Genomic DNA, 12,749 nt, shown 5'->3' with positions numbered 1-12,749 from the left:
GGGGAAGTTAAGCCCCTGGCTGCCTTAGTTTGTCCTTTTTTGTTAAGTTGACTTAAGATGCTTTAATGATTGAGGTAACTGAGAAAATGTTGTGTCTGTCTTTGTCTTCCTCTGTCTTACATGTTCACACGCATGTTCACTTTTCTGGGACCAGAGGGGAGCCGGCGACCTTTGTGTCACTGGGGAAAATTTTTATCACGTGGTTGGAACCCAAAGGTCAAAGGTCATTTGTCAAGAAGTGCAGAGTCTGGATTAAACGCCAGACACTCTCACAAGAGCACTGGGTGTGCGTATGTGTGAGCACTTAACACATTTTTGAGTGGGTAAATTCATGTGTGAGTTTGCACAAGCCTTTTAGAGCAAAATGTCCTCCAGGAGTTTGTGTGTGTGTTTTTGTATTAGCATGCAGTATGGTTAGAAGTAAGCGGGATGTAGAAGTGCCTTAAACATGCATTTTGTCTAATAGCCAGTAGGGGGCGACTCCACTGGTTGCAAAAAGAAGTCCAACCGTTGTTCTCACTTGATTTATTACTTCACTAAACGCTTTCCTAATAAGTTTATGGTCTCAATCACTAGTTTCAAGTCTTCTTCTCTTCGATACATCAAGATGTTCATTTAGTGAATAATGGTCCCATTTTGAGTAAAATTGACAATAAAGAAGGGCATACTGTAGAGCGTGGTTACCTTGTTATTGACAAGTCGCTACCACCTGTCAGGCGTGGAAATGCGTATCCTTCCCCAGCTCCACCTTCTTATCCAAATATGGTCACTTACTCCCCCCCCCCCCCCAAAAAAAACAAGATGGCGACGGCCAAAATGCCAAACTCAAGTCTTCAAAATGGTAGTCCACAAACCAATGGGTAACTTAACACGTCCACTTCTTTTATACAGTCTGTGGTTAGAGGGTGAGGGTGTGAGTTTGTAGGCATACAAAGCTGTGCAAGCATTCACTTGAATTTGTATGTGAGTGAACAAATATGTTGGGAAGAATAGATGTGTTGATTCCATAATCAAGTTATTATTTTTTTGTTTTCCCAATTAATCAATTTGTTGTTTATTCAGTATGACGTCAGCAAATAGTGAAAAAGATAATAGATTTAAAAAAATAGTATTTTAACAATGACATGATATTGAGAAAAGCAGCAAATCCTTGTTTTTGAAGCTGGACGCAGCAAATGACAATAAGGGGCGAATTCACAACAGGATTGTGCAGCTTTTGCAGCTGTTAAACTTTCACAAATAAGACCTTACCTTAAAGACCTTACCTTAAAGAAACCATGTAATTCTCAAAGCACACAGACAAAACAATCCATACAGAGTGAGATGCAAGAGAAGGTGGAGGTAATAGATAATAATTAGAATACCTTCTCTTTCAGATCAAACATGTAAAGATATGAGGGGAAAGTTTTGTTCTTGCAGCTGTATTCTAAGGAGAATTATGTTGCTTCACCATGTCATGTGATATGCTACTTCGTTGCATCTTATGAACAAATATTACTGGGACCACTACAGAAAATTACAGATGAACTTGAGACAGGGCAGATAGAGGTTGCAGGTGATACACAATTCATTGTGCTATTGGTGGCCACAATCCATTCTCTGTAAATTCGCACCTGAATCGTTTAAGGGTCATTTTCGTTCATTTGATTCATTTTCCAGATGTCGTTTCTGCACTTGTGTGATGTGTTTGTATCTGCATGGCTGTGTTAGTGAGTTGGGAGTGTGTTCGTTGGAGAGTCATTTTCTGATGTGTGTGTGTGTGTGTGTGTGTGTGTGTGTGTGTGTGTGTGTGTCTATGGTGTGGATGGTCTTTGGGTGTACATGTGGAATGTGACGACTCAGCATCGCTTCCTCTCCATTCATCCTTCTGTTCATTCATTCATGTGTATACACACTTTTTACATTTGGTCTTGTGAAAGTGACTGCGCATGTAGTGTGTATGTGTGTTTGCACGTTAAGGGTGTTTTCTAATAAATGAGGATATGAGGGGCAATGGCATTCACACTGATGTTGACTACCTTGGATGAGTTATACACACAGGAAATGTCAAATTTGTGTGGTTGTGTTCGGATCCAATAGGCTATGTCTCTACCTGCATATTTCCTGTCTTGTGTATAAAGGGCTATGCTCTCTTGTCTGGGTTGGTTTGTGTGATCACACACACACACACACACACACACACACACACACACACACACACACACACACACACACACACACACACACACACACACACGAAGAACCAGTTAGTCCCAACAAAATTTTGTGAACAGATAGTGTTTTGCAAAGTGTGACTTGAGGAGATGCCTGAGTGGGGGAGTGAGAGAGGAACTGAACTGAAACTTCATTTGATTTGTAATGGGGTTTTTTATAAGGTGATTATGTGTAATGTATAATGTAGTGCTGTGGTTTACCAGTTATGTGTAAGGGTTTCAGAAGCTTGAAAAAGAGTGTGAAAGTATTAAGGCTCTGTAATTAAAATCACTGGAGCTGGCTTATTCTGGGGGAAAAAATGAAATGGCAAGTGTGGATAACAGGAACAAACCATGTTTTGCTCATACAATCACATGTAGTTTAGGCTATGTTGGGTCCTCAGGTCTGCCAGTATGTATATGACTAAGTGAATATACGTAGTGTATGGTCATTACTTTGTCTGGCTGTGTGTGTGTGTGTGTGTGTGTGTGTGTGTGTGTGTGTTTGTACGTCTGTGTGTCGTATTTGTTGTAGTAGTAGTAGTAGCTGTCCTCAGCTGAACCCTCTCTGATCCAGCCAGCTGGTCTGAATAAATCAATAAAAACCATTGAGCTGGATTGAGACTTTAGAATGCTGGTGTCAGTTTCTTTCCCAGAGTGCTGCCTTTACAGAACCTGGACACACACACACACACACACACACACAGTAGAGCTTTCTCGTGTGTGTGTGTGTTTGACTTTGGCTGCACAAACTCAGTAGCAAAGGATTAGCTTTATTATGCTGTCGAGCTTGGATAAACACAGAAGATTCAGTACGTGTGGCTCTTCATTGTATATCTAGATTGTAGTTGCCATACATTTGCACTCAAGCGCACACACACAAACCTACTTTGCACTTGTAAACAGCAGTTGGAAGAGTCAGAGGAGTCGGAAGCAGTCGGGGTAAAAAAAAAAAATTTCAGTTGCTATTATGGCAAGCCTTTAAACGGCCTCACAATTCAGGGCCTGTTTTAGAGCTTAGAGCAGGCTGCTGATAAAGTTAGAAAGCTGAAATGGAAGTAGACAAGGAATGTGGGTTATGCAAGGCATGCTAAACTCAGTGACCTTCAAAGTGGTCCCGGTCTCTTCCTCCCCCTCGCCATCGCTTCGTCGCTTGCCACTCTGCTTTCGCTATTTACTCTATGCCTGTGTCTCTAATTCATCAGCATTTTGCCTCATACAGGACACATTAAGATGAAAGGCCACAAAATAAGTGATTCAAGTCATTGTCAGCCTCTACATCTCTAGCCTCTTCTGGCCTTTGTGCTCTGAAACAAAAATCTAGTTTTCCTACACAGCCCTGGCTCTGTAAATGGAAACCAACGAAAGTGGTGTGGACCTTGACACACAATATTGTTCCAGCCAATCAGCAACAGTTAAGGCCAATTTATACTACTGATAGTACTGCGTCTAGTCTACTTGTGTATTGATGTCTGCGTTGCTCTGCAATTACACTGCCAAAACGCTAGTTAGCAGTGGGGTTTCTATGTTCCACTCTGTTGACTTATGCTGGTAGAGCCGGCTAACTTTTTCCCTGCCAGAGTTTAGACAATTCCCGCCCTACGGTGCTGTGATTGGCTAGTACTCTTCAGTTGTGATGGATACATAGTGCAGTGGATACGAGTCTCTCTAGCCCGATTAACAGTGTCGCCATGGTAGCTACTTGTCAATCACAGGGTAGTCCCGCTCTAAAGCATACTCTGCTTTATCATCTATTTTCCTCTAAATGGGACCATAATTTATTAAATGAAACTATCACATGAGACCACAAACTCAATAGGAAAGTGTTTACTGAGGGAATAAATCAGGTGAGAAGTAGGGTCATTTTACCATTAATTCTAATATAACCGGACTTCTTTTTGCAACCAGTGGAGTCGCCCCCTGCTGGCTGTTAGAAAGAATGCAGGTTAAAGTTACTTCCGCACGGCTTCAAAATTCAGACATGGAGGTTCCCGCTGCGTTGGGCAACTAGTAAAAGCACGGAGCACTTTGTGAGAGCTTGGAGGAAATGCTATGCTTCCAACCCAAACAATCACTTGCGGTCTGCATCGCCATGATGTGTAATTCTATTTTAGGGGAAGTACGCGTCAGGCTATGGCTTAAAGTACGCGGTTACTCATAGGCTACGATCTATGCAGAAGTATAAATTGTCCTTTCAGTGGTGGAGAAATAGCCAAAGAGGAAAAAGGTCTGAGAGTATAAACAGAAGAAATTTATATGACCAGGCTAGGGCGAAGGCATTTCAATGCTGGAGAAACCTCAGAGATTTGAACTGGGGGGAGCTTCTGAGAGAGCACTGAACAGAGGGTTGTATTTGTTTTGCTGATGAGTTCAAATATCAACAATCCTGCAGAATCACATACACTCCTTTTTAAGTTATTTGAAGTTCCTTTGTCACTTTAGTGGCCAATCTCAAAGGTTATATATATAATATATTTAGGGATTTTCCTGCCGATGCATCTCAAGGCACATCTGCATTGGCTTCAGTGTCCAGGTGTGGTGGTGGCCGCTTTGGTGGGGCTTCGCTGTACTACATGATAAACTGGCCACATTTTCAGATGGTAATCCTGTTTAACTTGTTCAGCCATGTACTAGGGCTGTGTACGCTGCATACAAATCAACAAATACCATTTCAGATATTCAAATCAGAATTATAGAGAAGAATACAAATCAAAGGGAAAAATGAAAATGTGTTACTAGGTGTTGGCCCAAGATTAGCTCAACGCTCCTTGGCAAACATTGTTGACATAGTCTCTGACACACTACTGGGGGGAACAACACCATGTTCCGAAAGATATTCCTTAATTTGGTGTTTCGATGATGGTTGTAAAGACTGGGGTCCTACAAGTCTCCTGTGTCTCCTGTAGGTGTTCAATTAGGTTAAGCTCTTGTGACTGCGAAGGAAATAGCATTTAATTAAATTAAAAATCATTTGAACATCATCAAACCATTCAGTGACCCTCATGCTCTGCATTCCTTAATGTTTTTCCACTAATTTATGTGAATTTTGTCTTTAATTTTTCACCCATTTGCATATAATCCATCCCACACACATCTGGTTCAGAGGTTCTTTGCAAAAATAAAATCCCAAGAATTGGGGCAGTTATCAGTTATAGATATATAGTAGAGATATTTTTTGCTGATATCTCATGTGACTAGCTGAAGTTCTTAGTCAGGTGTTGAAGTCAACAAGCAGTCAGTGTAACAAGCAGTTTCTAACTTTTTCATGGAACAGGGTGAGAAGAAGATGAAAAATTATTATTCTATAATTATTTTTTCTGTCATTTCAGAGAGGGCAAATGCAGAATACTGTAGATTAAAAGAAATGATAGCTATACAAAAGAGCAATTTCTTTACCTGTGCTACTTCCTCTATGTATAAGGCCCACTATTACACAACCCCAAATTCACTCGCTCAAGCAGATTCTCACAACAAATCGACCTTCTGTCTCTGACACTGACCTGCTTTGTGTGTGTGACAGTGAGCGACTGGAGATCAAGAGCAAAATAGAAAGAGGCACACAAGCCATCATTAGAGATTCACAGCCATATGCTTCGCTTGTTGAACAGAAGGCCCCTGTTAACATCCATTTAAAAATCGGATAGAGTACACAACTCTTGCCTAAGAGCTAATGGATGGCAGAGAACAGTAGTGAACCTTTGCGTGAGTGTGCGGGCTTGTGTGTGTGTGTGTGTGTGTGTGTGAGAGAGAGAGAGAAAGAGAGAGTAGGGTGAGGTCTCAAAAATGGCCTTTGTCACCTGCTTGGCAAAGGATTCAAACCCTAACTTAGGGCTGTTGTTGGCCTAAAGGCTGAGAATGTCTGCCAAGTCTACACTGTCCCACGGCCCAGAACAAGACACACAGTACTCTTCAAGACTCCCAAGATAGGTTCATTGTTAGTTACGCATTCATAACTAGTTTTATTTATACATACAGAGAAGCAGGACAAAAAGCTGTGGAGGAACTCAGTCATGCGCACTGGTTCCTCAGTGGCCAACTTAACCTCTGGTGTATCTTTTTATATGTGCAGCTTATGGCAGATAAACCCTGCATCAGTGAAACACTGACACACACATTAAATCCACTTAATTAAATCTTAAAGTCACAAGACTTCAATGATTCCCTCAGACTGTCAATGTGAATAGCAGGTTGGAAAAGCATTTACTGAAATTGGCACCCCGGGGTGTTGGCAGTGATTCAGCTGCTGCTCTACAAAACACCCCATTTGTTGTTGTTGTTTTATTAGAGTAGTCACTCTATCATGTTACATTTGTATTATACTGACTCACTAAAAAGTGGAGAAAGTGGAGAAAGTAGAAGAGATGGAGTAACCTGTACCAGAGAGGGAGGATGGACTTTTCTCATTTTGGGAACATTCAAACCTTTTCTGTACAACTCTTGAACATTTCTGTTTTGCAGCATCAACTTTTTGAAAGGATAATTCCAGAGAATTTTGCAAATTTTATTCGCACCCGATGCTGTGGCAGCAGTCGTCTTATGCACACGTGTTCTTGCACAAACTTCACTTGGTAAAAAAAATTGGTAGACTTTTAACTTACTTTACAAGTCGCAGTGGATATTTTACGCATGGAGCAGGTAAAAAGCAGCAGGGAACACACAGGGTGCAGATGATGGTTTCAGTTGTTTGATAGGCTGCGTTATTAATAAGCCGACGTGCGGCTCACCTGCTGCCGTGATAACGCATCGCGGGTGGAAATATACGGAAAAAACACGAGTTCTCTGTCTTTTAGTGGACTTTACAAAACATACTGCTGATGGAGAAAATGGAGCAGACGGAGAGGCGGGGCAAGCCGGGGTGTTTACCTGAGGTTAGGTGTGTGAGTGTGTGTCAGAGTGTAGGGAGAAGAGACTTCCGAGCAGGTCTGGACTGGGACAAAAAATCGACCCTGGCATTTTTGGCCCAGGCGGCCCACCAAAATCGGTCAGACAAACCTCTTAGCTCATGAGATTTGACACTGCACAATAGTGGGGCCATGACAACAAGACAGCAATATATGTTAATAGGCTTAGGATTTGGGAAAAGAAATGTATTGACGAAATAGTTGATAGAGGGTCTGGGGGTCTTCCCCCAGAAGATTTTAAACATTAAACGCTTAATTTCCTGCATTCTGGAGACATACTTGTAGCAACCCTCAGAAACTGCTACCTTGTTATGTCATTTGTCAAACTGAACCCTATCATTGAGCTACATTTTAATTATTAAATATCCTAGGCCATTAAATACATTTATTATGATTATTATAATTACTACTGATGATGATGATAATAATGATGATAATAATAATTTGGGCTTTAACCATTTCATTTTGATTTTTCTGCACCAATTCATTGAGGAAATGTCTTTATTTATATAAAAGGAAACACAAAATTCAGGTGACAATTCAAAAAATAAAAATAGTGTAATATAGTGCTTTAAGGCTCTCAGGCATTCTGTATTGCTCTCTCTCTCTAAATGCTGGCAGGCAGTAACGGCAGGGGGTCACATTACGGGCTAAAGCCACCTGGCGACACCATTGGTGGGTAGCCTACATGTTCCCAGCGTCCCCACTGTAAATGACCCTCCCTCCCTGCTCCTTCCCTACACATTGAGCTACTCATGCTTACCGCTTCACCTCCACTGTCCTCCTACTCACTCTCTCACTCAGCCCTGTCACTCGCTAACAGCCTCCTCCTCTGCCTGTCAGCGGCCAGAGCGCTCCTTTACTCCTTCAAGTGCCTGTGCCTGCTCTACTCAGGGTACTGCAGCTGATGTTGAAGCTACAGCAGCCCCGGTAGCAAACATATCGGTTGTTTTCGTGCATTTGGCGGCCTTCGTCTGAAGAGTTTTCTTTTTTGGGGGGGGCATAACGCAAGGAACAGAGAGCAGAGGGGGTGGGGGCTAGTAAGAGATGTGATTGGGCTGGCCCAGTGTCAGTATAGGAAATCACCCAATCGGCCGCTGTCCATGCTTTATAGGTCGTTGGCCCATTTTAAAAAAAACAGTTATATAAATAAATAATTAAATTACTCCGGCCCCAAAGATGTGTCGGCCCACCGGGCATTTGCCCAGTATGCCAGATTACCAATCCAGCACAGGGTGGTATAATGTGAAAATCTGAGAGATCACGATGCCGGCTCAACATCATGATGTCTGTCAGCCATCACCGATGGACTATGGCATCGTCTATTGGGTTGAATGTGTCTTTTTTATACAATATTTTCAAATAAAGTTTACCTTCCTCCATGGGCTCATTCAATACACACAAACTAAATAGAAAACATCTCCAGGGAAAACTATAGTTTGTAAAATGGAACTAACACGTGATGTTAAGAGACAATACAAAATATTTAATTTGTAAAACAACTAAGACAAAGCAGACATTTAATACTTTTATATGTGATATTTAAAAATTATCTGCAGTAATTATCCAATCAAAATATGACAAATGCTTTACCAAATCTAAGTCCTAGCTGAGGTAAACATGCTGAGTGAGTAGATGGTTTACATAACAATGAAATGTCACATCAGCGGTCAGTTTGAGGCAGGGACCCATAAAGACTCCTGGAGTAGGTCTCTTTATGGCCTACAGTTGCTCTTCCAGTCATCTCTATGCTAACAAGGTTAGCACCTTTAGCTGTTTGAACAAAGAGGCCAGCTAGCCAGGTTAGTGTGTGTTTGGACAGACTGATAGCAGCTGGCTATGGGCCACAACTCTAATCCTCTGTTTGTATATTTCCTTGTTGGCCCCACACCAGTGTGAACATGGCCAGAGCTCTGTGCTGATGTGCAAACATAGTTGGTGAAACACCCAGTATTGCATTACCACCAGCTTCTCAGTGTGTGTGCATCAACAAAAGAGTGGCCGATGAGGGTACGTGTGCAACGAGCCACAAGTGAACAATGTCTTTCACAAAATGTCAAAAATTATGAATGCCTGTTACGAGATCCTCAAATATGATTTAGATTGACTTGTTGTTTAAGCACTAGATTAGAACAAGCAGATGTGACGTGCAGCAATCCTCACATTAGAGGATTTGTTGCCCAGTGACTGGCATAAACAAATTGCTCATAACTTTGTGGTGGGTCAGCCTCCTGTGTTGTTGAAAGGATTGCGTTCCCTGTTTCACCATCAACAATGATGCTTTTTATGAACATCTCACCATTGTCACCATTTTGATTTCTGTGAATGACAACAAAATACTGGAGTACTGTCTCCTTTGGCGACGATGTCTCCTCTGTGGTTCCGCAGTTCTTTTCTTTTTCACTCAAACCACGAAAATGAAAAAGTTCTAAACAGAAGGGATTTTCTGTTTGTGTTTCTCCTCAGGGCTGAAAACCTATCTGATCTCAGGAAGGAAGTTGGAGCATGATGTGCAGTGTGGCTGCTCTCAGGTGGGACTGCCAGGTGGAGATCTTGTTGGGGTCAGCCTGTCCTCGTGTCCGCAGCCCCACACACCGGACCTTATCCCTGGTGGAGCTCAGGCTGCTGAGCCCCTGCTGCCCCACCAACCACCAGACAGGATTGGGGTAAGTCAGAAGAACCAAAATGTTTTGGATGGAGATGGACACTTTTGTTCTGTTATGGTTTGTACTAGTTTCTAAAAACAGCTCACAAAAGCATTCACTTTTTTCTTCTCATGATGGTGGTGCACCTGGAAATCCTGCTGTTAGAAACCAGTGGTTCAGTTATTCTTCTCCATTTAGCAAAACCTAGATGCAGGGATGTTCAGCTTTGACATTGTAAATGCAAATATTAGGTGGTGTGTGACCTTTTGCACGACTCCCACACACCCAGGTTTTTTGGCTAGAAATCTGGTGAACATTCATTTATGAGCTAATTAGTCGTACTAATGAGGAAACACTATCAACTCAGTGCACTGTCCTTTTCTTTCTACAGCCTCCCTGTGTGTCCCGTAGTGTGGTCATGTCTTCGGGGGCAGAACAGGGTGACGATGTGGCTGTGCTGAATGGCTGCCAGGAGGAGCACAAGACCAGCAGTGCCAAGGTACAACACACACATGCATGAACAGTGACAACACCAGTGTGTTTGTCAGGCACTTGTTTAAGAATTTATCTCTTAAGCTACTCAACATGCCCTGTGACACTCCCTCTTCGTCCCTCTTTTCTTCTCTGTCTTCTTCACCTTATTCTCCCCATCCAGTTCATCCCAGGTCACAGTCCCAGAGCAGTCAACGGTCTCCTGAGTCCCCCGCTGGAGGACCCAGTGCGAGCTAGCCAGAGCTCCCTGTGCGACATGCTCCAGGAGAAAGAAAAGAAGACTAGCACTAGCACAGGGACTGGCACCAGTCTAGGCATGGCGGGCGGCACAGGGGCTGCGGGCACAGGAATGGACCACTCCGCCCTGATCCAACTACGTGCCAAGAACTTCAGACAAAAGAGCGACGCCCACTTTGTGGATGTTATCAGGGAGGACAGGTGAGCAAAGAGGTTAAAGGTAGAATTTATGAACTGATCAAAGGTGATTATATACGATAAGATGACAGACTGAGTAGTGGTGAAGGGATCCATTTGGTCATGAATAAGGTCACATATTATTTTTTTTATAACTTCATAAATCAGTAAGCATCAGTTATATAAATAATTTAAACCTTTCAACATAATTTTAAGGGTGTATATCTATCCACACCAGTTGTCAGTCCATCACAGGAATAATACATAGCATTAGACACATAACATTCAGTCTCACATTTTACAAGTTGTTGGAGAGTGTCGGTAAACACACGTGAACACAGAGATAAACATGCAAACTGCACAAAGAAAGGCCTCATGGGGCTCTTAGAAATAAAAAGCAAAACATTTGCCACACACTGATAACTCTACATGCAGAAGCCATAGCATTTAGACATCTTCTCCTTTGCTCTGGTCCAAATCAGTGGATGTGTCTTTAAAGTTGTTGCATTTCCCCCATGAATCCAAGCAAACCAAAATGCATCACTAAAAGCGACGTGAGAATGTTCACTCCAGAATATGTTTGTGACTGTACTGATTCAACCGTACTAAACAATGCAGGGTTGAAGACGCCCTAAAATCAAGGTCGCAAGACAGAAAGAATAGATGGAAACATAGAAAAGTAGATTCACAAGTAATTACTTTGGCAATTTTGGTGCATTTTTGTTTAAAAATGTTTATTTTTTTCAGTAATATTTAATTTAAAAGGAAAACTGTACATTACCTCACATTGTTCTTGATTCTCTGTGTTTTACAGTTTGATGAAGGATTACTTTTTCAAGCCCCCCATCAACAAGATCAGCCTCAATTTCCTAGAGAGACCTCTGGAAATGGCCTACCGTAGCAGCTACAAGGAGGAGGTACACACACACACACACACACACACACACACACACACACATACACATACACATACACATACTCCTACATGTGTACTATCATAATTGTAAGTTTTATTACCCTACCTTTCACTGTAATTATAACCATCCTCACACAGCACTTGCACAGCACTAACCTTAAAGTTAGTTCCTGTCAAAATATGAAACTGATAAAAGGACTGACTTAAGAGGATTTGGGGTGGCAATGGTGCTAAGACATGTTTTTGGTGTGGGAGACCTGGGTTCGATTCCCACTGTGACACATCTGATGTGTCCCTGAGCAAGACACTTAACCCCTAGTTGCTCCAGAGTCGTGACATACATAGCAATTGTTAGTCGCTTTGGATAAAAGCGTCAGCTAAATGAATAAATGTAAATGTAAAATGTAGAGCCTTTTCCTAATTGTTCTATCATTGCACATGGATGGATAACACATGTAAAAAACATCCCAAGGGTTGAGAGACACATGAACCTCGGAGAAACATTAGTGTTATAATACATATAGTTGATTTGGATAGGGTGCTTTGTGTCTGTGTGTGTTTGTCTTTGTGTGCATGTGTTTGTGAGTGGAGGGGGGCAGTGGCTGTTTCAACAATTTCCTTGTATCCCCAAATTATATTCCACAGTGGTGCAGCACACACTCTTGCACACCCAGGACCAGTTCCAGCCTTGCAGCCCCCTTCTGTTACACCAGTGTTAATACAGTGCAAAAAAAAAATCTTCAACATTCAACCTCTGAGTTCATTTCATGCAAATCTACAGTGATACTGAGTCATGGTCAGCCTTTGTACTTGGCTGATACTTTCTGGCTAAGCAGTGAAGTGGAAACTCCAGATAATGAGTCTAACTTTGCCTTAGTTTTAAAATGTTCATTTACATTTTATGTGTTTCATTTTTTATATATATTGCAGTTCAGATAAAGATTCCACCATGGATTTAACAGTTTGTTTACTTATATGTATTAAAGGTTATATGATAAATGGTTAGTTTCAGTTCTGTTTTCAGTAGTATGTTGAAATATATATTTAGAAGTGATACATGTTTTTGAGACATGTACTTGGTACTTTGTAGAAGATAATGTTTTGGACTAGATTTTAGTGTTTTTTTAACCTATAGATGAGATAGTTTCAGTTTAGGTCTAATTAGCCTACACTGCAGCCTTCTCTTGAG

At 41.7% G+C, this 12,749-nt stretch overlaps 1 protein-coding gene across 4 annotated transcripts in view; it reads left to right on the top strand.

Annotated features, from left to right (window-relative positions):
• Positions 1-12,749, top strand: part of adcy9 (adenylate cyclase 9) — a 47,535-nt gene that overhangs the window by 18,627 nt on the left and 16,159 nt on the right. For all 4 annotated transcript variants that reach the window (XM_038713987.1, XM_038713985.1, XM_038713986.1 and 1 more), the window contains exons 2-5: positions 9,560-9,759; positions 10,130-10,237; positions 10,394-10,668; positions 11,459-11,561. In XM_038713987.1, the coding sequence (XP_038569915.1) occupies positions 9,560-9,759; positions 10,130-10,237; positions 10,394-10,668; positions 11,459-11,561 (686 nt within the window). The remainder of the gene's footprint in view (positions 1-9,559; positions 9,760-10,129; positions 10,238-10,393; positions 10,669-11,458; positions 11,562-12,749) is intronic.

This window comes from Micropterus salmoides, unplaced genomic scaffold, assembly GCF_014851395.1.
Source record: "Micropterus salmoides isolate LMB-PRFRI ecotype aquatic unplaced genomic scaffold, ASM1485139v1 Ms_hic_scaffold_12, whole genome shotgun sequence".
In the NCBI taxonomy this organism is placed as follows: Eukaryota; Metazoa; Chordata; class Actinopteri; order Centrarchiformes; family Centrarchidae; genus Micropterus; species Micropterus salmoides.
Note: the sequence above shows the minus strand (reverse complement) of the source record. Positions and strands in the feature narration are given on the sequence as shown.